General features: G+C 37.6%; 4 protein-coding genes across 7 annotated transcripts in view; 2 read left to right on the top strand and 2 right to left on the bottom strand.

The window, feature by feature from the left end:
* Window positions 1–3,185, bottom strand: part of LOC117574521 (cadherin-86C) — a 28,278-nt gene extending 25,093 nt beyond the window's left edge. For all 4 annotated transcript variants that reach the window (XR_007955266.1, XR_007955267.1, XM_034258381.2 and 1 more), the window contains exon 1: window positions 2,888–3,185. Coding sequence is in view for 2 of the 4 variants with exons in the window: in XM_034258381.2 (XP_034114272.1) it covers window positions 2,888–3,170 (283 nt within the window). In the remaining 2 variants the exon portion in view is untranslated. The remainder of the gene's footprint in view (window positions 1–2,887) is intronic.
* A 4,932-nt stretch (window positions 3,186–8,117) lies between these two features.
* On the bottom strand, window positions 8,118–10,684 carry LOC117574522 (probable tubulin polyglutamylase ttll-15). Its single transcript, XM_034258384.2, has 4 exons — window positions 10,538–10,684; window positions 9,294–10,477; window positions 9,028–9,232; window positions 8,118–8,966 (listed from the first exon to the last, which is right to left on the bottom strand). Exons 1-4 carry the CDS (start codon window positions 10,589–10,591, stop codon window positions 8,850–8,852), a joined length of 1,560 nt encoding a protein of 519 aa, XP_034114275.1. The 5' UTR covers window positions 10,592–10,684; the 3' UTR covers window positions 8,118–8,849.
* Window positions 10,685–10,939: 255 nt separating this feature from the next.
* LOC117576248 (uncharacterized) lies at window positions 10,940–14,009 on the top strand. The gene is made up of 9 exons (XM_034260871.2): window positions 10,940–11,250; window positions 11,308–11,412; window positions 11,463–11,600; window positions 11,671–11,764; window positions 12,665–12,798; window positions 12,860–13,000; window positions 13,059–13,211; window positions 13,271–13,588; window positions 13,644–14,009. The coding sequence occupies exons 1-9, from the start codon at window positions 11,035–11,037 to the stop codon at window positions 14,004–14,006; spliced, it is 1,662 nt and encodes a 553-aa protein (XP_034116762.1). The 5' UTR covers window positions 10,940–11,034; the 3' UTR covers window positions 14,007–14,009.
* Window positions 14,010–14,755: 746 nt separating this feature from the next.
* On the top strand, window positions 14,756–23,498 carry LOC117575994 (uro-adherence factor A). The gene is made up of 10 exons (XM_052006889.1): window positions 14,756–16,011; window positions 16,091–16,873; window positions 17,459–17,650; window positions 17,715–17,864; window positions 17,930–20,083; window positions 20,145–20,186; window positions 20,244–20,293; window positions 20,351–21,959; window positions 22,012–23,353; window positions 23,414–23,498. The coding sequence occupies exons 1-10, from the start codon at window positions 14,781–14,783 to the stop codon at window positions 23,496–23,498; spliced, it is 7,638 nt and encodes a 2,545-aa protein (XP_051862849.1). The 5' UTR covers window positions 14,756–14,780.
* The last annotated feature ends 239 nt before the right edge of the window (window positions 23,499–23,737 follow it).

The following is a 23,737-nucleotide window of genomic DNA, read 5'->3' as shown; positions in this document are numbered from 1 at the left end:
TCACTTATTTAATGTGTGTTTGCCGTAAACGGACCAAGTGAGAGCCTACTGTCAGAGGAGAGAAGAGAGGAGACAGCAGCAGCTAAGTAATTTCGGCTGGTTCGACATTTTGATAGATTTGAATACAAGTCTTATCGGCATTTAACACACGGAACAATTAAAAAGGCGACTTGTTAAGCGGAATCTGGGTTACACAGGTCCAACTGTTTTAGTACTCGTTTAATTTAGAAGGGAATGACAAAAGTGTGAAGATGCAAATGAAGACGGCGATGAACTTTTGAAGTTGCCAATAAAATATTTAAGCACTGGATGAAGTTTACTATTTATCAGTCAATAATATTACAAGTTTGCATATACCAAAATATAATTCGATGAAGTTAAATCGCCTTCAACTAGAATCGAAACAAATTCACTTATTACTCATACGTCCCATGGGTCATACATTTGTCAATTCATAATTAATAAACTTTATCAAGTTGTAGTTGAGTTAATTATAATGTGATTAAGGGGAAATATTTCATTAATATTCGCAGACGTTGTTATGTGTTCATTAATAAACGTATATGTTATTACTCATCTGAAAACTCATATTACGCATACGCTGCATATTCATTATTTTCACACAAAGCGAGTTTTTGGTTTACACTAAAGAATGTGGGTTTTCTTTAACTAAAGCCAAACATTTTATTGATTAACTTGCACTTTAAACAATTCAATAAAACCCGCAGCTACCTTTGAAATTGTTGTCGTCGCCCAATCAAAATTTTAAAATCGTATCTGCATTTTATATTATTTTGCGATTTAAAGCCGAACACATGCTTTGCGTACATTCATTTTTTATAACATTGCGATATTTTTATTTGATATTAACAAATAATTTCATTGCGTTACGGAAGAGCAAACGTTACTTTATTATTGGGCAGCGAATGCCAGACTGAGAAACGCCCGCATACAAAAAAATAGAAGCAAGTTAACACAAAGTCTTGACCAGGTCTAAAGGACCGTGGATTTGATTTGCATACGAGAGAGTGAGAGAGGAAGAGAGAGAGGGAGAGAGGTATTTCTAGTCTCTGGAATATAAACACGTAGCCGTTGTGCACTGGAACTTGGCTTGGAATATGGCCCTGGGCCTCACTTACTACTTGCAACAAATTCAAATTAATTGGTAACTCAAGAATAACTCGAAGGCTAACACAAAGGGTTTGGGACACAAGCGACTTCGAGACCATAAAATGCTAAATAGCTGTTGATATTCTATAGAATGTTGCTTAGTATTAAGAGTGTAGTAGATAGTTCTAAGTAACACCTGATAGAAATAGTAGTAGTAATTATTTAAATAAGAATGTGCACAAGGACAAGTGAACGGGATGTTTTCGGGAAATCGAAACACCCCAAAGAGGCAATTCTTGTGAGTTGACCTCTCAGTGGCTCTCGCCCGTTAATGCTAGAACCATGGTTACCACTTGTGGTCATAACATAAGCTCAACTGGACTGGACTGGACTTTCCATTAACTAGTAGAAATATGTATGAATTCGTTGGCCTGGAGGTTGACCATGTTATAAAGTTCCGAGTATAAATATTGCGGTGACGAATTCGAATTGTGGTTTCCACTACATTCAAATACATTCACACACTCACACTTGGATTCATTTCTGTGTCCGGCCACAGCACAGCTGAAATAGTGAGGCACTTTTCCATATGTTTCGCCTGGTTTGAGTTGCAGGCAAAAAGTTGGCTAAAGTGTTTGGGTTTCCGGGCTTTTGGCCAGAGGGTTGTGACTTGTTGAGGTTTCATTTGCATAGGCCATGGCGGCCATTGGGCCACAAGCAGAATGTTTAATTATTACTTGTTTGACTTCACTTTATTCTTTTGTCCACGCAATCCTATTTGACCGCTGTCGCTCTTTGAAAACTCAGATTCAACTTTAATGACATTTACTTATAACAAAACAACCCGAGAGAGTGAGAGAGTACTTTCACTTTGATTTGCGTGCCTTCGGTGCACATACACATAATAATAATAAAATGCCACTGGGCCATATTTTCATAAAGAATTCGGCTGATAAATTGGGGTCATGCATATTTATAGGCTGCCATAACACGCAGCATTCAAAAATCGAAAGGCTCCGAAAAAAAATATAATATATTTTTGATAAATGTGTGGAAGTTATGAAACAAGGACCTTCAAGAATGTTTGCTGTTGCCTATCAAGATTTCATTTGATTAATTGTTTTTGTTACTTTTTACTACTTTGCTTGATATGCGTTATTTCCGCGTGTGGCAAATAACGTGATTATTAAAATGAAATCATTTAACATTGCTACAAACATTTTTAATTTAGGCATTACGATTGCGAGATGCCTAGCAACAAGTGTACTTTTATATATGATTTGGAAGTTGTGGAGAATAGTAATTTGTTGACTACTTTTTCATATTTTAGATACTAAATCTCTACTGAATATCTGACCTAAACATGCACATTACTATACTAAATATTTTTAAAGGCAAACAAGAGACATACAAATTACAAAAGTTCTTTCAATATTTCTTCCCCTCGCGTGCTTAAAGTGTCTTCCTGAATGGTGAGAAAAGAATGCTGAGAATCTTGGCAAAGTTGTTGAAATTACCACACTCACTTTATTTAACATAGGCGATAATTTGGCTGGGTCACAAAACAGTCAGCTGAACACGAAACTGCCACACTTGCCGAAAATTGTCATGTAAGGATATATATGCATGTGTTTATATATATACAACTTAACTAATGTGTCTACATGCCAACTATGTAAATAAAGTATGTCATGCACGCTATTAACATAAGATGAGTTTATGATTAAGGAAGTGCCAACAACTCATAAGTAAATAAGTATGCAAAATATTAGCTTACCATAGAGCTGCTTCTGCTTCTGCTTTGATTTCTGTTTCTGGTGTTGTGTGGAACTCGAAGTTGTTATGATGATGATTACGAGTCGATGGACTTGCGAGGCAGGTGGACACGACGACGCATGGGAATCCTGGCAATTGAACTTTGGCCACCCGGTGAGAAGTTGTAATTGTAGTTTGTGAATGGCTTCATTGCGTTCCGCGTGTTGTATTAATGTTCCATTGACGAGTAGGCGACGAGGCGTTTTTTGCTGTAAACCGAATTCACATTTGAGTGCTGCAAACATCCGTGGCTGACCGACGCGTAAAACACCCGACAATCGACACTGACGAACAGAAGAACGCGAATTGAAATGACTATTTTTGGGGCTTATTGTAAAATTTTGTTACACACATGCTCTTACAGAAAAACACACACACTCACTCACACTCGCACTCATAGAACGATTTTGGAGAGTCGACTCTCGGATTTGTGTGGAGTGCTGCGACGTGTTGCGATGGCGGTGCCGCAGCGTTTGCTTTGCGTTTCACGTGCTGACTGTCAAAGTAAATAAAAATAACAAAATGGCTTCACCTGGCACCTGTATCCTGGCAACATTCATTTAAACACCTTCGACGCTGAGAGACTTATGGCACATCGTATATAGAGTCATCGGCAGAGCCCACGCGGAACTTTCTTTCATTTTCGTTTCTTGAGCGCTCCTGCCGAATTTTGTCCGGGCTTCGCTTATTAATTTCCATTTGCATTTGGGCCTCAACATTGCATTAGACAACAACCAAACCAACCGAGCGACCGACTGAGCCACCAACACACAACCGAGACGAGACGTCTTAACGTGCTGCGAAAAACGAGCAAAATATTTAATGATCCCGTTTGTTTATTGAATTGCAGTCAAAAGTTTTGGCACTAACGGAAACCCTGCTCGACTTCTCTTTCTCTCTCTCTCTCTCCCGCTCTCATTCTCTCTCTCTCTCTCAGTCATACGCATGTGTTGGTAAGTTGCAACAGCAAAGGCAACGGCAACGGGAAAAGGCAACACGTCTGTCATAGTGGGAGTCCGACGACGCCCCGAAAAGTGAAATAGCTTCTGTCAATATTCTGTCAATGAGCCCATGTTTGCCTATAAGCCAAGTGGGCCCCCAAACTGGGGATGATTGGGCCAGGACTAGCTAACTGTTTGTTGCCAACTATATGTGTGTGTGTGTGTGTGTATGTGACTCTGTTGCACGACTTTCTCTTTCGCCAAATATTTAATCGATCTCTGTGAACTATGGATATTGATCAATTACAGTTTGTTTACAAGTCGCCGCATTGATTGAGGAATTATTTGACGCTTCATTTAACAAGCAATTAAATTTGACTAGAGTCTTTCAGCATTCGACAACATGAATGCTTTTGAATTGTTTGCCAAACTTTCGCTATTCTATCCACATGTCAAATATTTAACAGCCAGACGAACTGTCTGACTGACACGCGGACAGACAGACAGATCAGTTAACACGAACATACAATAAAAGTGCATACGAAAAATTGACAACAGGTTACACTACAAAAACGAAAACAAAAAGGAACACAACTCGCAGTACTTGTACTTCTGACAGCGACATGACAAACTGCGCTCCAAAGGATTGAGCAAAACAATGGCATGTCAACCCACTGTGCAGTAGCAGCAAGCAAACACACAACAAAGAACTTTTTTGTTTCGTTCTCTTGTTATGTGTGACGTCACGCTAAGCAAGAATTTATTAGTTGCTTTATTTACCCAAAAGTATATTTTGTTTATTTTTTTTTCAGTTTTTTGTTTTCAACATAGATTCTATCTTGAAGGATAGCAGATCAAAACAAGTTGCTAAAAGTGCTTCTTGAAAATATATAAATTTAGATTGCATGTGACGACGACGCTTCTGGCTAAAATGTTCACACTAAAACAATTGGCCAAATTAGCTAAAATAAATGTACACGAAAAATAAAACGACTAAAGAAAAGATTTCTGTTGCCGCCGTTGACGTTGTTGTCGTTGTCGACAACTTTGTTGTTGTTGTCGCGTCTTTAGGATTGGAATGGCAATGGTCAAGCAAGAGCGTATGCTTTTTGCAAGCCGATATCAGGTAAGATACGTCAACGTCAACATCAATGCTGGCAATGAATACACATGGGCAGCATTAGCCACTCGGAGAGGGGGGGAGGGAAAAAGAAAAGAGGACCGGACCGAACCGAACCGCATCACATCGCGGTCCGGTACCCAACCCATAATCGGAGGAGCTACACGAGGAAATGTCAGTCTTGATAAAATATTGTCTAGAATACATTCTTATTCAGCCGAAGTTGCGGCGAATGCGAATGCTCAAACTCAAACTCAAACTCAAATGTTAAATGTGGTATAGTTGAATCGACAGACTTTAGTCTTAGACTCCCCGTTTAGTTGTTGTTGTTAAAGTTAAGGAGAGGATGACGCTTTGTCGGCAATTATTTGTGGCGGTGTGAACCGATGGATTTATTGCCCTAACAGCTAATCAAGAAGCTGAATTTATCGCTGACTTCGTTCGACATTTAGAGGCTGTATTCGCTTGCTCTCTCATTCACTCACTCACTCTCTCTCTCTTACTCTTCCACTCTTCTCTTTGCTGGCCATAAACGTGAAATGGTCCAGTGTCATGGCATGGGAAAAGCAGCAAAAAGCGCTGAGTGCCAGCTATGCAATCAGTCGATCTGACAACTTTAATTCAACAAAAGGCATTCAAGTACTCATGATTTAACTATACTTCAATTAAGCATGTTTAGTGGCAACTTCCTGAGGTAATCACATAACATAGAAAATACATAAATTACACAAGATCCCTGTAAATAATTCTTTTTAGCAATCATTTCAAATCGATTGTAGGTTAATTTAAATTGAATTTATATTGCAGCTGAGCTCGTTAAAGAAAGTGTTTCAGCCGAGCTTTACAAATTAATTACGTTTCTCTCGAATTCACCTGCCTGACTTTGTTTTTGGCATTGCTTAAATAGAGCAATAAAATACGATTTACGCAGTTTAATGTGGCTCCCATTCTATTTGAGATATTATTGCTACTTTTGTTACGCAAGATGCATTTAAGTTTCCGCTTAACGGTTACACCAACTTCGTGTATTCTAAAAAGTCGTAGGAAACAACTTTTCCTTCATGAAGCATGAGCTTCGACTGCTACCGCAACTTCGACTCTCGAGGAGTTTTGCGTTCGCGTTCGCTTTTGGGTTCGGTTTTGGCTTTGGCTAGAAGAGAGAGAGCTTCAGGTCTAGCTTGGGTCCCATCATTTTAGTAATTAATAGCGGCTCATGTGCGGCAATTTAAATAGCCGCTAATTGTAAGCACCACCAAACCACAGCAAACCGGTTCAAACGCCAGTCAGGCTAGGCGAAGCCAGGAAATGGCCAGCACAGTGGTTCGCTGCACTCCTTTTGATATTGTAATTTCGCTCTTAATGTTAGCGCATATTTCATTTGCATTTTGTTCGCAATCTTGTTTTAACTCGAGTCGCGTCGCAGAACTAAAAGAATAATCGCCACACACACACACACTCACACACATACACAGAGAAATGCATAAGCATACTTACTCTATGTATTTGCATAGTCTCGACTTATGAGGATGCATTTATTTCAAGAATTTCTGTTTTATTTATACGCTAATTATACCCTGTAACCATACACTTAATTGTCATCTGCGTGTGGCTATAAATACTTGATCTCTCGCCATGGCTTTAAGCCAATCTCTGTTTTAATTTCTATTTATACTTCTAGTAATCTTGCATCTTACTATACAGGTTATCTTCTAGTCGTGCACTCTCTGTCTCTCTGCCTAGATCAACAGACTCTCTGGCTTGTTTTTGCTTTTTGTATCATTTGGCTTAATTGCGATCGCCTTAAGCGAAATCTCAGAGTGTAAAATATTTGCACCTGTTTTACCTTACGCACTTCCTTATGTATTCATTTATGTACTTTCAGACACATTTATGTATGTCTCCGTGCACCTGTTAACTGCTCAATTGATGTACATCATTTGCTTCTGTGGCGCCCAGTCGCTCAACCACAAGCTCAAGCTTAAGCTCGTTCACCCTTGTAACTTGAGATCTCCTAATTTGTTGACGTCAAGGAATTCTTGTTCATGCTGAACTCATAATCTGTTTCTCAGCCGCTTTGATAATTAATTTTATACCCAACTCAAGTTAATGTTAATTACTATGATTTCTAGGGTATTTACGGTGCGGCACCCGAAGCGTATTCGCTAGCCTTTCCTTTTGGCCAAAAACAATTCCCTAACACCATAAATATTTCTATACACATATGGTGGACAACATTTAGTATACACAATTATGAATACCTTCGAGTGAGCCAACTATCTTTAACTGCAGTTGGCCCATTTCGAACCGAAAACGAAAAAGAAAAACAAAAATCTCGAACTCGTATGACTGGCAAATCCCTTGTCTCTTGTCCCTCGTCCTTCCCATATGAACACCGAGCTCATGGCTGTGTTGCCTATCGCAATACTGCGATTTTTATGGTCTGGATCAATTTCAATGCCTTGCTTCCGTTAGTTGACCCCGAGAACTTTAAGAATTTGAATTGCTATTGAAAATTATGGTACATGGAGACGAAATAGCTGGCGGCCAAAGAAAAGTGTTAGTCAACAAGCGTCAACAGGCAACAGACAACAGAAAATAGACAACAACACGGTGAACACTGAACAACCGAACAGTGAACAGTGAACAGACAAGCTGAGAAGCAGACAACAGGCAACATCGAATGGCCGCCGTACAACAAGTTTTTCCCATTCGCAATTTTCAGATCTTTGTCTACAAAAGCATTTAACCTTACGTGGTCCATGGGCAGCGATCTTAGAAGACACATACGAGACATGAACACATACTACACGTAAATATGCATGCATGTATGTAAATATATATTGCACTCGGGCAGCAGTAATTAACGGTTAGAACGAGGCTGGTAAAATGTATAACATATGTAAATATTTATGCATATTTAAGGCAATGCCTTCAAGTGTTAAAGTGTGGATCTGTAAAGGGCGTATTTATTAATAGTTTGCATACTAATGTGACCTTCAGACAATTATCGGACAGTAGTAATTTATTCTAAGGGATTGAAAGAAGCTTCGTTTTAATACTGGTTTTTATTGATTTAAAAAAGTTTTAATTCACCCGAAACCTTTTTTTTATAAAATGTATAACAATTCCATAAATTATTAGTAATAATTAGATAAATATAATAATTGTACTAGTATCCACTTAGTAGCATGTTAAGGCACCACTTTTAGAGTTAAATCTTATAAGTTATGTATACGATTGCGATGATTAACTATCCCCTAAAATGCAGTGTTTAACTGCATACTAAAAAACTATTCAGAAAAAAGAGATGAATGTCTTGATCCCCAAACTAACTGTGTCTTGCACCGTATTTAACGACTCTATTTCGTCATCATTCTCATAATGCTAACGAATATTAGCAGTAAACGTTTCATGGGTTAAGTTAAGTATACATTGGATACATTCCTTAAATCAGCTTAACAACATAAAATGAAGCCTCTAATTGAAAACAAAATACTAAAAGCCCACTTTCAAAAATTCAACGAACAGACGAATTTAATTGTCTTAAAAAAGGAAAAAAAAAATAGAAAAAGAGACATATTCGCATTATACTATGTAGACATAACATTTAATGTCCTAGGCCCACATAGAAATTGATTTAAATAAATATTGAACATTCGTTTAAACTGTATGCTAAAAGTATCTTGAAGATGAGCACTTGCGGACGGAAAACAGACTAGCGAACAGTTAAAAACGTTCCCAAGTATTGTCTAAATGGCCTCAACATAGATTCTAATTTTTGTATGAAAACTTTTAAAGAGATTTGTGATACATACATTATAATGTGTTGTGTTAATGATGAAGTGTTTAAATGGTTTTTGTTATCACGTGCACCAGGTGCGATCGTATGCGCATTTATTGTAAAACCAACGAGTTATCCATTCATTGCGCTTCGACATGTTTTTGGTCTCGCTGTCAATATCAAAAGAATTCATGTCCAGCTGTAAATATTTAAAAAATATATTTAAAGAGCTGATTTAGTATTAATGTATATATATTTACTATGGGCTTTGGGAAAATGCGCTTCATATCAACGCGATGCAGATGCTCTTCGTGTGCTCGCTTCAGCCAGTCATATTGTGAGCCACTTAGGCAAGGTAAACACAAATCACATTCGTCTCTATTGCACGACTTGTCGCAATTATACTTTGCACATTTGTTGAGGTCAGTGACCAAATTCTTGTCGGCAGTTACCATCTCAGAAGGTCTAGAAAAGATTGAATAATAAATTACTAAGTTACTATGATTAAATTACAACATTGACTTACATGTTTCGACTAACTCCTGTTTCAGCCACTGGAAGAATGCCCACGAGATTGAAGACACTATATATCACTTGTTCGTAAAGCAAGGAGTTTGGCTTGAAGTGAGCCGACGAAAGATTCGGCGACATATTGGCTTCCATCAGATAAACCTTAAGGTTCTCATCGATGAAGAGATCAAAGCGCAACAGGTCGAAAAAATTGTGTGTTTTATATGTGCGCAAAGAGCTAACAATATCTTGCTCTTTGGCCAAGAGTGTTGAACGTATAATGTGCTCAACTTGTGGCCATATTATCGATGGATCCATGGATTGATCTCGCACATAAGCCTCAAAGGCGCTACGCATGCTGCCGCCATAACTGTTGTAATACTTTCCCAACGAGGGTACTTCCCAGGTGGGCAAGTAATTGTCGCCTACTACATACTTATCCAGATTGTCGGCATCGAAGGGATAATATTTGACAGGACAGTAGCGGAAGAGCACATCTCCAGTGTAGATATAAGCGCGTAATGGATGGATGGATGTGATGACAACATAAATGCCAATATCGAACTTATGGCCATCAACCAGGAAGGGTTTCTGTATGAATTCCTGCACAAACGAATCATTCGAGTTGAAGGCAATCTCAGTTGGTGGTCGCACTTTGATATGTCGATGTTCATTGTGTTTTTGCACGAAGAGCGCTTCCGGATTAGCTTCAGCGTACTCCAAGAACTCATCCCGCTGTTGGGGAAGACGGAAGGCGCGTGGCAGAAATGGTAAACGAGTCGTACAGAGATCCACTTTGTTCGTCAGATATCCACAGCCTGGAAAATGATTGACCAACTGATCGGTAGCAAGATTCTTCAGATTTGGCAGTACGCGAAAGGGATAATCATGGGCCCACAAGAGATCCCAACCGCCTTCTTCGAATTGAACCCGTTTATAGCCGAATTTATGCAGCACATGCACCACGTGCACCAAGTGATCCTCTACGGGATCTTGGCTGTAAATTGCATACGTTGGATAACGCGAATCCGTAATATTTGTCTCATTAATTGAATTTTCCTTGTTGGAATAGCGTTTGTAATGCGGCAGCAGCTCAATTAGTATCGCAGTAAGAACGGTTGCTGCCAAAAATAACATAACTGATCGTAATGGAATAGTGGCTAGACTTGGCCTTGAAGTCTTGACCGGGTTTTCTTCCAACTGAAAGGTGAAAGTTTTCTTGAACTTGGGCGTTTTTCTCGGTTGTAACGTTTTGCTTACCTTCACATCATCATTCGATTGTTCAGCACCTTCAGTTCTTAAATTTGATGTCATTTTAGCGTCAGCAATAGCTAATACAAAATTGTAGCGAACGAATTTAAACCGAGCGTTTAAATTGCAATCGCCAAGAAAGGTAATAAATTTCTAAATAATTAGTCATTCACACGCTAACGTCATCAGCTGTTGCGCTTCTTCTTTAATTCTACCATTCAGACGTCGACTCTTGGCGCGCAGCTGAAACTGTTTTGAAACTGCTTCGAACTGCTTGAAGTACTGCTTGCTGCAGTTATTTCGATAAACTAAGCTCGCGATTATTGAAGTCCGTTAAAGCCCGCATAATTTAAAACGTTAGATTGCGCTCCATTATTTGCACTTTGAACAGTAAAGTTTAACAAACATCAATAAATCAACTAGTTTTCATTAGTTGTGTGTCATTTTTACATTTGTTTATTTTTCATATTTCTATCTTTTGTTAAATCGTGTTTTTTATTGCAGCAATGCATTCAAAACGATTGCGTAATGCACTTGTTGTGGAGAAAAAGAAATTAGAACTAAAACGGCGTTTCAAAAAAGTCCTTCGGCTTATTATTATCAATTCGCAGTGGATCGATTCGAATAAAACAGAATCCCCGTATGAGAATATCTTTAATCCCAAAGAGGACATACGATTCTTGGTGCGCACAACTCAAAAAAGCGACTTGTTTACTGCGACTGTAAGACTCCTAAATACATAAGCATGTGATATAATTTAATTGTAATTTGAATTGAAGGATAAATCGTTGCTACGCACTCCACACTCTGTACGAACAGCAGAAGACCGCAAGAGATTGTATACTGTATTTGCGAATTTGAAATGCTTTCGAAATGTTCCACCAGTAAGTAAACAAATTTGCATTAATTTATTATTATCTATTGCATATTTTAGATATTACGTTTTCGCTTGTTGCCCGTTATTAATTTTATGTCGGTCAATTCAGGACGTACGATTATGCAACAAGGTGATGTTCCACACACAGTAATTTTTATTGTTACTGGGAATATTGAGATGTCTACAACCAAGAAAGTAAATCAATCATTTATTGCTATTTCTATAATTACTATAATTACTAATTACTATCTTACTTTGCTTTTAGTCAGGTGGCGAAATCATGTTCGGACCAGGGGATTACATTGGCGATGTAGAGCTACTTGAGGAATGCGATCGCATTCACACATTTAGAACTAAGTGTAAGTAATTATTTAATTAATGAATACGTTGGCAAATTTCCAGTTTAGTGAGATGTTATTAATGAGAACTTTAATTCTGCTTGAAAACTTGCAAATAGCGTTCAGCTTTTGTTGTGACAATCATGCTGTAGCAATCAGCTTTCGATCGGTTGTAGTCCAAAGCAGTAGAATGACATTCAAGCGATCGTCAGATATTCCGTATAGTGTAATATTACACTATTATCTTTGTATTAAGAGCTAATTGGGTCGAAAGCGATTCCTTCAATGCATTGTACATTTGTATCATATATATTTGTTGATGTTTCAAAAGAAGAAAAATTAGCGAAATCGTGGTGGCATTGCCCAGAACACGCGATCTACTTTTTTTTTGGCATAAGTTTGTAAGTCAGTGTAGGAAGCGGGAACAATTCGACTGTTTCGTGACCCAAAGCAAAGGCCTGCACCAGCCAATTTAATCAGCAATAAAAAAAAGTTAAGTCCTAATTCGATTCAATCAAAATGAATAGCAAAACACAGCGCCCTCGCCAATTCGTGGCCCCAACTCCAACCCCTCATCAACTGGCTCATCCTTCGAGAGGGGGGTACTGCCATTGTAGTGCCAGCAGTAGTAGTTGTTGCGCCCACTACGTAATGCAAATATAGGTTGGCACCAACAACAAATCGAGAACCCCACACTCCATAGACCCTTCAGAGCTCTTGCAACGAACGAAATTCTCAATTTTGCTTTCACTTCGCAACGTAGTGCTTATTATTTGTATTTTCTGTTGCTTTCGACATGTTTTCCTCTTTTGGGTAATCGGTTGGGAATCTTCAAACGAATTGATGTACTCCATTCCCATTTCGCAATTGCCGTTGGTCCCCATTAAACGTACATTTTGTACACCGACGGCTGCTCCACAGCCCAATGTGAACTTCTGGCAGTGGATGGCGATGACTTTAATTGCATCTTAAGCGGCTACATGAAGAAGGTGTGGCTAGACAAGAAGAGGGCCTTAAAGGCTTTAGATTACTTTAATTTTCTAAACGATGATCAAGTAAGTTATATTTTACATTTAAATTATCTCAAAGTTTTACTGTTGCATTTAATTTGTATAGATTTTAAAGACTTGTAAAATGAGTTCTCTAAAGCAGTTTAAGCCCTTGGATACAATTTATTCCCACGACAAAGGAACTCTGACCAATGTTCATTTTGTCTTGAGTGGAGAGTGTGTAATACTTCAGTGTCTCAATATGAAAGTAAGTCTAACTAATTAACAATTATTAATATTAAAATTTAAATATTATATTTTTATAGGTTAGGAAATCAAAAGGTAAAAAGATATACGAATTAGATGACACAGTGGATGAAACAATAACTGAAGATAGCGAAAACGAAGTTAAAGAAAAAGAAAGTAAATCGCCTTTAGGTATAGAAATAAGCGAAGCGGAAATAAAAAAAAAGAAAACGGTGAGTAAGAAATAATTCAAATTTTCGAAAATATGAAATAGATTTCCAAAAAAATGTAGCTTGGCAAACTAAATTTAGAGCAAATAGAATTGGCATGTGGAATTTTCAAAGCGAATGAAAAGCAAGAATCAATAATAAGTCATTTAGGTTATAAAAAGAAACGTCCAAGTGGAAGATCAGCGCTCTCAGACTATCCTCTTGAAGGATTTGAAGATTTTGAAGAAAATTCAAGAAACTACTCATTTAAGAGTCATGAAAATAGAAACAATAGCGAAGTATCTGATATGATTTCAACAATAGAAACTGATATTGAAACTGATGAAAGCGAATTTTGCGAAATTGAAGAATCGCTTCATGAGCTCTCATCAATTGTATTAGTAAGTTTAGGCATATTTCAGCACATAAAACTATTTATTTATTTCCAATTTGTAGGCGGACACTATTGAGAGTCATTTCATTGATGTGGGATCCTTGACATTTGGTGGCATCTTCGGATTGGGTGAGAAGAGTCAACATCGTGTGATCATGGCTCGTGATGTGGTTCAATGTCTGATGATTCCACGATTCTTCTTAATGGATCAAGAACTAAATCCAGGAAATGTCTGGCAACGACGACTTTTCTATCTCAATTGCATCATTCCGACCAGAGAAATGCTTTTCAATGATTTTCTGCAAAATCTTGAGTGGAAAAAATTCAAAACAAAATACATTAAAGAAAATGTAAAGACACAGAATGAAGTTGCTGCCATTCATGATATACCCATTTTATGTCGCATTGAGGAAGGCATTGTTTAAAAAGGAAATAAACAAATATTTAGAACACTAGAATACTGTCGATAAAACTTTTTCAACCTCATTACAAATTGGATTCTAGTAAAATAAACGCTCTTCCATTTCTAGAAACTTCAACTAATAATAATATTGAGCAGAAGAAATTTAAAACAAATTACATTAAAGACATCGAATGAAGTTGGTGCCGATTTTAAGTCGCATTGAGGAAGGCATTGTTTGAAAAGAAAGAAAACAAATATTTAGAACACTAAAATACTGTCATAAAACTTTGTCAACCTTACAAATTGGATTTTAGTAAAATAAACGCTCCATTTCTAGAAACTAAAACTAATAATAATATTGAGCAGACGAAATTGTAAACAAATTATATTAGAGACATCAAATAAAGTTGCTGCCCATTTTAAGTCGCATTGGGGAAAGTTTTGTTTAAAAAAAATATATAAACAAACATTTAGAGCACCAAAATAGTCGATAGCACTTTTTCAACTTAAGCCTAGTTTCAAATTGGATTCTAGTAAAAACAAACAATAAACTATTTCTTCAAACTAAAGCTAATAAAAATAAAAATATGTTCCAAGAAATGAAGTCCCGTACTACGAATTTGCCACTGCTAAACTGAGTCAACATTGTTGTGGCCACCGTTTGGTAAACATGGAAACGCTTGACAAACGCTTTCTTTTGAGGTTTCCAAGCACAAAGCGCAGGGTTTCCTTAACAGTATTGATTCAACGTTTTGCAGTGAAAGTTTGGTAAATTGTGCAGCAATATTTTTGAAATATGGCCGGAACAAATTTACCCAGAGTACCGGAAGGTCTGCGGGATCTAATGAAAGCCTATACCAAGGAAGTGCTACGTGAAAAACCAACGAATCTCTATGAATTTTCTTCTGATTACTTTGAACGCATTGCGGCCGACAGAATGCCGCAGAAGGTGCAAAAGTACGAGCCACCTCAAAGTTATGAAATCATTATGAAAAATCGTATACGACAACAAGTACCGATTTCACTTGTCTTTAACATTATCCCTGATAATCTTACCGATTTGATTAAAAAGTTTATCAAAGCAGTTCTTCGAGAAAAACCCGATAATTTAATTGCATTTGCTGTGGAATATTTCCAAAGGCTACGCAATGCTCACTCGCCACGCATGGAGTACTCCAAGTACTCGGCCTATGAGAAATTTGTGGATGAGAAGGGAAGCGGCGCCCTCGTCTCAAAGGAGAAGTGTACTTGCGGTCGTATACTTAATGGCAAAGCTGACGAAGTGGAAAGCGAGAAGAAAGAGCAATCAACTGTGACACATAGTGTTCAATATTTGCGAGCGGTTTGCATTATTCAAAAATACATGCGAAAATATTTGAAGGAAAAGCGTGAGAAGTCCGTTAAGAAGTCAGTTAAGACTGTGTCCACAGATCGATGCAGCAGTGAGGCTTATATGAATGCTATATTTATAATACAAAGACAATTTAGAAGGTATTTAGCTAAGAAGCGAGTCGAAAAGGCAAAGGAAAAGTCTGAGTCGAAGGAGAATCGATATGATTCGGTTGAGTACATGAATGCTATTCGTATTATACAGCGATACTGTCGGCGATATTTGCGTAATAGGAGAACGACGAAAGCACGACCCTTAAATAGCCATAAAACCCCTTCCTCGGACAGTATGCTTTCTCTTACGACAGCAGCATTTATTATTCAGAGAGCATTTCGAAATATGGTCAAGACACGGAGGGCCAAAAGACACATAAATGCCGAACTCGACCAAGGCGACGAGGTCAATGATAATGCCTCCGAGGCAGCCTCATACACATCCGCCTCTACCGCTCTCCTTTCCACCGAGTCCACCTGTGAGCATGCTGAGTTTGGCGGTGTCAATTATGAGGAGGGTGTCCATCAGCAGACCATTCAAGAAGATGAGGAAGTTGAAAATGACAATACCAACAACCTTCAAAACGCATATAAAACTGAAGCAATTAAATCGAAAGGAAAATCGATAAGTTCGGATGGTAATGGTAAATAATTGCAAACGATTATATATATAGTAGATGACTATTATATCATTTATTAACACTTGAATTGGTTTATTTTCAGAGTTAACCTTGGATGAAATAAATGATGAAATGAACAAAAGAAAGGAAAAACGATTCTACGCACAAAAGAGTCGCAGGGATATTCATCATGATTCTAGTATTGACAAAGAAATGGCAACTAGAGCCAATTCAATGGACTCACCCAGGGAAAAAGTCAACAAGAGCTATAGCTCAACAGAAAATATTATAAAGAATATAATGCGAGCCGATTCTTTGACATCTGCTGTAGGTCAACCAAAAGTATCTGGAAAAAAAAGTATTTCTCAAACAGAAAGCTTAGAAGTTGTTCCTAAGACTCTAAAAACTGATAGCATAGAACGTTCAGAAAGTGTTTCAGCTGTCGAAAAAGCAGAGAATGAAGAAAAATCTACCGCAGCCTTAGATGGTGGAGATATCAAAGTTATTGAGAGTAACCTAGAGCAATCTGTTGGAGAAAGTATTTCTCCAGTTGATAGTTTGAACACTGTTGCACAGTCTCATAGTGCAGGTAGTGCTGACTCGGTAGGCTCTACAATCTCAACTCAATTACAAAGTGCTGATGATATAAATAAGAATACTCCTCAAGTGGAAAATTCTGAAGAAGCAGCTCTGCCTAATAAGACAGCGGACTCCGTAAACTCTACTCAATCCACGGATGTCTCGAAAATAGAAGAATCACTAGAGAAGAAGAGTTCTTCTCAAGATGAAAACTTGCAAGCAGCTTCTCCCGCTCAGGAAAATCCTGAGTCTGAAGCATCGACACTTCCTAGTCGAGAAGAAGTTACTGAAAAATCGATTGAAAGAAGTATCTCTCAAGCAAAAAGCGTAGAAATAGCTGATGAGCCTATTGAAGCAGCTAAAAATATTATAAATCCAGAACAATCTGTTGAGAAAAGTACTTCAGATGACGAGGTTGCCGAAAAAACTAAACCATCTGGTGAAGTTTCAATTGCAACTGAAGGAGTAGTAGATGAAAATGAAGGAAAATTAACTAAATCTATCAATAAAAGTAGTACTCAATCTGATAGTATTGAAATTGCCACGTCTAAGCCTGAAAGCGTTGAACAGTCTGAGCCCTTAAATTCACTTAATGAGAAAAAAGATACAGAAGTTTCGACTCAAAGAAGTGCTTCACAAACAATTAGCTTAGAAACTGTTCCTTCATCAGATAAACTTACAACTGCTGAATCGATGGAGGATAAGAATGAAAGTTTAATTGAAAAGCCAATTGAGAAAACTATTTCCCAATCGCAAAGCCTCGAAGCCCTTCCTCAGTCTAATAATCAGGGAAGTGGTACACAGTCACAAAGCACAACCTCGGTTGAAAATGTTATTGATAAAGATAAAAATGCCTTGTCAAAAGATATGGCTTTGCCAATTCAATCTGTAGATGAGCAACTGCCCACTTCAGATAAGTTATCACAATCATCAGATAAAGATAAATCTGCAGAAAGCGAACTTACAGGTAAGGATAGTGCTTTAGTTGAGGTAGCAACTCCCAATCTAAGCACAGAAAAACCAGCATCAGCTGATGAAAAATCTAAGAAGAGCTCATCAACTGAATCAACGGAGAGTAATAAAGGTGAATAACTAGTTTAAAAATAAATTGTGTATATAAATTTCAATTTATTTTATTCCCAATCCAGCTACAGATGCTCAATTGGCAGACAATGTAGAAATCGCTGGAAGTCCCCATTCAGAAAACGATTATTCAATAGAGGTAAATAGTCTTCAGACAGTGTTAAACACCATGAAGGAGAAATACAATCAAGATGAGTCAATTTTGAGTGGTAAAAGTAAGTAAATATATCTGCAAATATTCTAAAATTTTAAAACTAATAAATATTTTTATGATCCACAGCTTCACCAACTGAAGGTCAAAGTACACAATTGCAAACTGTTGCTGATCCCAATTTAGAATCAACTATAACTGTAGAGAATACTCAAGATCCTGAAACTACGAAGCAATCTATTACTGAGGAAGAAAATGTTGAGACCAAATCAATTATTACCACTGCAGAGAGTTTAGGAGAAAATGATGATGCTAAACCAGATGTATCAAATACAAAAGATAATTATCAAAATGAGGATACGCTAAGTGACATTGGAAAATCAATTATAATTCACAGTGTACTTCCTGGTGAAGATGATTATGTCTTACCGCTTTCATCCGATGCTACATTACCTTCGGAAACTATCAATAATACAACTGAAAATACTCCTGACAATACAGAGAAGATAGAAAATAACAAAAGCGTCGATAAATCGAATGAAGATGAAGAACAATCAAAATTGAAAACTGGAGAAAATCAAGAAAGCTTAAGCGAAGCTTCTACAAATAATCGAAGCATTGATAAAGTCGAGGAGCCAATAATAAATGAAACTATAAAGAAAATAGATTCACAACAACTAGAAAGCCCGCCATCAGGTTCAGCCAACATATCAAAGGAGGAAAGTATTGATAGTAGCGTGAAGGAGAAGAAAATATTGAACCAGGAAACAGGAGAAACAGAATTGGATGATGGCAGCTCAAACAGCAGAACTAAGATTCCCAGCAAACAATCATCAGATAGTATTGAAAAGCTTGATGATTCATCGGAGAATATCGTAACCAAATTAAATGAAGACTCATCATCGCCAGCTTTAATTGACGACTCTGAATTGGTAGACCGAGCCAAACGTTCAGTAGATAATATCAATGAAAACATTAAAGAAGTACCACAAGAAGCATCCTCAGATAAATCTGAAGATATTCAAAGATCAGAAAGCTTAAATTCAAAAGAATCGTTGTCTGAAATACAAGGAAGCGCAGATGCTGTTATTGAGAATATTAATAAGAGTTCAGAAAATAAGTCAGTTGATGTTAAAGAGGACGATTTACCAGTTACTGAAATTATTGCAGACGAATCTATACCTAAAGAAGAATCTATTAAGGAAAGAAAAGTTCTTCAACAAGCCAAGTCAATTCCGAAAATATCTGTTGAGCTGTCAACGGATGAAAATGATGAAATTGAGAATGCTAAAAGTACCGTGGACGTTAATAAAGATACAATTGTATCTGCAGACTTAACTCAGGAGGGCATTAAGAACACTGACCTTAAAACAGATGACATTAAAACGAATTTAGCTGATCAATCCTCCAGTAAGCAAGTTAATGAAACAGTCGATGATTTTAGTAGTAAACCAACTCTGTCTAAAGAATCTGGTGAAATAAGTTTGGACAATATAAAATCAGCTCAATCAGAAGATAATGTAAAAACTCCGTCTGAGGAAGATGGAAAACTTTCTTCAACATCATCTGGTGATGTGAAACCAACTATAAAATCAGCGTTATCCGAAGAAGCTGAGGAAAAAATGAAAGAGATTATCGAGTTGACTTTGTTAGAAGAAGCTGAAAGAAAAGCTAAAGATAGTGCTGAAATAAACACATCTCAAGAAGGTGTGGAGAGCAAAGTTAAAGATTCTAAATCATCTTCATCAGAAGATAAAATCACAACTGAAGAAGCTAAAGATGGTAGTAAAATTGTTGTATCTGAAGATATTGCTACAAGCCCTGGCATTGATGTAAGCTCTGACGAAAATCTAATGGGAAAATCATCTGAAGAAGTTCAGGGAAAGATTGATGACAATATTAGGACAACTGAAGTAGCCGAAAAGCCTTTATTAACGCCTAGTGATGTTACAACTGAAGATGATAAACAAATAAGCTTAGAGTCCACAAAAAGCAAATCTATTGGAAGTGAAGAGTCAAATCCTTCGAAGGAATTCGAATCCCAAATAATAGCTGGGGATGTGAAGTCCCAACCTTTTGTAAAGGAAACTCAATTATCAACAGAAGACTCAAAAGCAAATAAATCTCAAGAGGAACCTCACACATATACAGAAGACTCGAAAGCAAAAGTATCTACTGAAGAACCTCAAATATCAACAGACGACTCAAAGGCACAAAAGCCAATTGTTCCATCTCAAGAAGAAGATAAAATAGTTTTAAGTAAAGATGCTGGGGAATCAGAGGGTAATATTTTTCAAATCCAATCCACTTATTTAAAAAGCTATTAACAACAATCAATTTGCAGATAAGAAAATTCAAGGCGCTGTTGAATTACCAGCTGAAAAAGGTGAGCAAATTAATCAATAGAATAATTATATTAATCATAATTTTACTTTTCCTAAAGCTGAACCCAATAAAGCAAATGAAGTGAAGTCGGAAACTCAAAATACTGAAGTAAATAATGGTAAGAGTTTAAAGTAATTGATTATTCTAAAATTTGTTTCACATTAGCAGAACAAATCTTCATTGCATTTGAGTCATCAATCAATTGACACACAAAACAAAAAAATGCCAATCGTAAAAGACAAACATTTAACAAGTTCCTCCTCATCGGGTCGATTGACAAACGCTCCAGTTGCCGAGCTGCAGCTCAAATCATTTAAGACATCTCCCGATGCGGGCAATTGGTACGATGTTCACAATGAGCCTCTCGAAGATATTCAAGCTAGTGGAAATTCAGCAAAAGATATAACAAGATCCGATGATATCTATGTTGATAATGCGAGACAGTTGAGAAGTCCATCGGTGGATGTCTCAGAGCGGAGGCCAAATTATGTATTTGGAGCCCCACCAACATCACCAGAAGCCGTAAAACCAAAACAATCAGTCGCATTTTTCATTTCATTTGATGGAGATGATGGAAAAGCTACTTTTAAAATACCCAAACGATTTTTAAAACAAGATGAATCTAGTAATAAGATAGACAAGAAACAACCAAAGCTAGATGATGAGGATGAGTTAAGCATGGAGCCAGTTATAACAGCTGAAGACTTTATAGAATCTGATTCTGATATTGGCTATCAGCAATACGGCATGCAAAAGTTGCAAACGATACACGAACTTAATGAAAATGAATCTAGCAATGAACTTAGAAGTTTATTGGATAAACCAAACGAGAATGAACATGATGAAGAGGAAATAACTATTCTGGAACCAGAAGTAAAAATTGTTAAAGAGAATCTCGAAGAAGTTAATGAAGAACTTGTTAAACAAGTTCAGAATAAGGTTGAGAATTCAATGAAAGTAAATGGAGTTGACGCAGATGAAAATAAATATGAGAATAAAGTCGACGAATCTCATGAAAACAAACTGAAAGCCAGTGCCCAAATAATACAGAGAGCTTTTAAAAATTATCTTGCACGACGTGAAAACGTTACAAAGCAAAGCTCTGTAACTGATAAGGAAAATGAAAAGTCATTAAATGAAACAGAAACAAAGTTAGATGAAAACTTGACAGCCTCCAGAATTCAGAAGGCAATTAGACAATTCCTATCAAGAATTGAATTAAAAACAAAGGAAACTACAAGTTCCGAGGATCGAAAATATACAGGTGATGAAATATTAGCAGCGATTCGAATTCAAACCATGTTCAGAAATTATATGCGACGAAAGAAACTAGTTTACAATGATGATGTTTCCAAGGGCACATCCGCCACATCTCTGATAACGATAATTCCAAATACCCACGATTCGCACACACCAGAGATTTCAATAAATGATGGAGAACTTTCCGATGACATGAGCATTTCCAACTCTGAGGTCAACTCAAGCAAACCCGAATGGTTTGTGGGTTCACAGCGCATATCCGTGGAACCAAGCGAGAGATCTGTCAGCAAAAGATCTGATTCATCCGAGACTGGCACAATTGGCATAACAGAAATCACAGATAATACGCATTTAGAAACTGATATTGGCAATATTGTTAACGACTTAAACGCAAGCGAAGTATTTGCTCAAGATAATGGAGCTTCTAATAATTCAGCAGGTTCGACAAGGGACAGACAATTAGTTGAGGCCTTGGCCATTGCGGCTTTCGGTGCACTAGATGCCACCTCAGCAGGTAAGTATTAATAAAAATAATATTACAACTATTATATTTTATTCTTTTGCAGTAGGTGTATCAAACCGACAGATCTTAAGCGATTTTCTGGTCAAAGAAGTCGAATTCTCTTCGATACTAGAACCCTATCGAAGTAGTCAAGAGGAGGTCCATGAGGAAAAATGCATCAAGAAAATCGTATCACGTGATAATCTCCTTGATGATGATGAAGTTAAGGATGATGCGGCTAACCAAAAAGTCGAAGCTCAATTAGATTCCTTGGCTCCAGATGCCATGGATGAGGCAACTTCAAAGTTAATGAAACCCGATGAAGTAATTGAGAAAATGTCACAGCGCAGATCTTCGGAAACTCGCGACAAGCTTAAAGACGATTTTCTGTTAACCGAACCCGTATTTGGAGAGCCCATTATTCACTCCATGAACATGTTGCAGGAGCAGAGTTCACTCGATATTGAAGATGGCGATATTATTGTCTACAATCGACTGCAACGTGACGAGACTCGTGAGAGTTCAGCTCAAAGTGAGTCGGTTGTATTTGGTAATGATATCGATGACGATAAAGAGTTCAATACTGATGCTGAAACTACCAGAACACAATTATCCCGACATTATACAATCGCCGGTGATGATCCTCGTGCAATGTTTAGATCAGTGACAATTGACGAAACCGTCAGATACATTGAAGATGATGGCCGTGGCATGGACAACAGCATGAGTTTCTGCTTGGACGATGAAACCTCGGAGAACATACGTAAAAAGATGATGGCGTATTCGCTCTCCGAAGGCGACTCTGATTATTACGATCCCAATAAAGTAATGCCAGATGATTTCCACATAGACACTGCAATGACAGACGCCATGGATACGTCCACAGAAACGGAATCGACTATTGTTTCGGCTGCTACAAAGATACAAGCAGGAGCTAGAGGCTTTTTGGCCAGGCGAAGATTGCGTCGTGCCAGTGCTGGCACAAAGTCATCCACACAGGACACAAAAGCTTCGTTTGGCAATGACGCCATAAGCGAGTCCCTCGAACGCTTCATAGAGGAGGAAGCTGCTAAAAAGATTCAAGTCGCATATCGTCTGCATAGTAAAAAGCAGAAGAAACAGACGAACAACGTGAAGAGCGCGAGTTTGGAAAGCAGTTTGGCTGCTAAGCGACAAACTCTGCAACGCGGCGATGCACTGCGAAATGATTCAAACTCAACGCCAGAGGATGAAAATAGTAGTAGCACAAGTGCTGCTCAATTATCCAAGGATGCCGAGTCAAAGTCTAGCAAGGATAGCAAGGACACAGACACAAAGTCTAGCAAAGACAGCGAGGAGGCAGAGGCAAAGTCTACCAGAGGTAGCAAGGAGGCAGAGACAAGGTCCAGCAGAGTTAATGGTAATTGGTTAACACTTTCTTTTATACATTTGCATACTTCTATAAATTGATTATATTCCCACATTAGCAACACGTTCGAAAAGATCGACCGATTTGACATTACATTGGCCTGCAGTGAGACAGAACTCAATGCCAGTTCAAATAGATTGTGAAGTTCTGCGGCCTATTCCAAAACACATGAGAAGACGCATCAAGAGCGCTGAAAACAACAAAAAGAAGAACCGTAAATGAGTCTTACAGAAACTCATGGAAATTTACATTGAAACATACACGCGTCTGCAAGTCTGCTCCCAAATCTTTTTTCTCAGTCACTCCTCAGAAATAAGTAAGGTGTAGAATAAATTTTAATGCAGACAATTTTTTTCTCTATTCTTCTTTTTATAACATACAT

The sequence above is a fragment of the Drosophila albomicans genome, chromosome 2R, assembly GCF_009650485.2.
Source record: "Drosophila albomicans strain 15112-1751.03 chromosome 2R, ASM965048v2, whole genome shotgun sequence".
Classification (NCBI taxonomy): domain Eukaryota; kingdom Metazoa; phylum Arthropoda; class Insecta; order Diptera; family Drosophilidae; genus Drosophila; species Drosophila albomicans.
The sequence above is the reverse complement of the archived record's forward strand: the minus strand, read 5'-3'. Positions and strand labels throughout refer to the sequence as shown.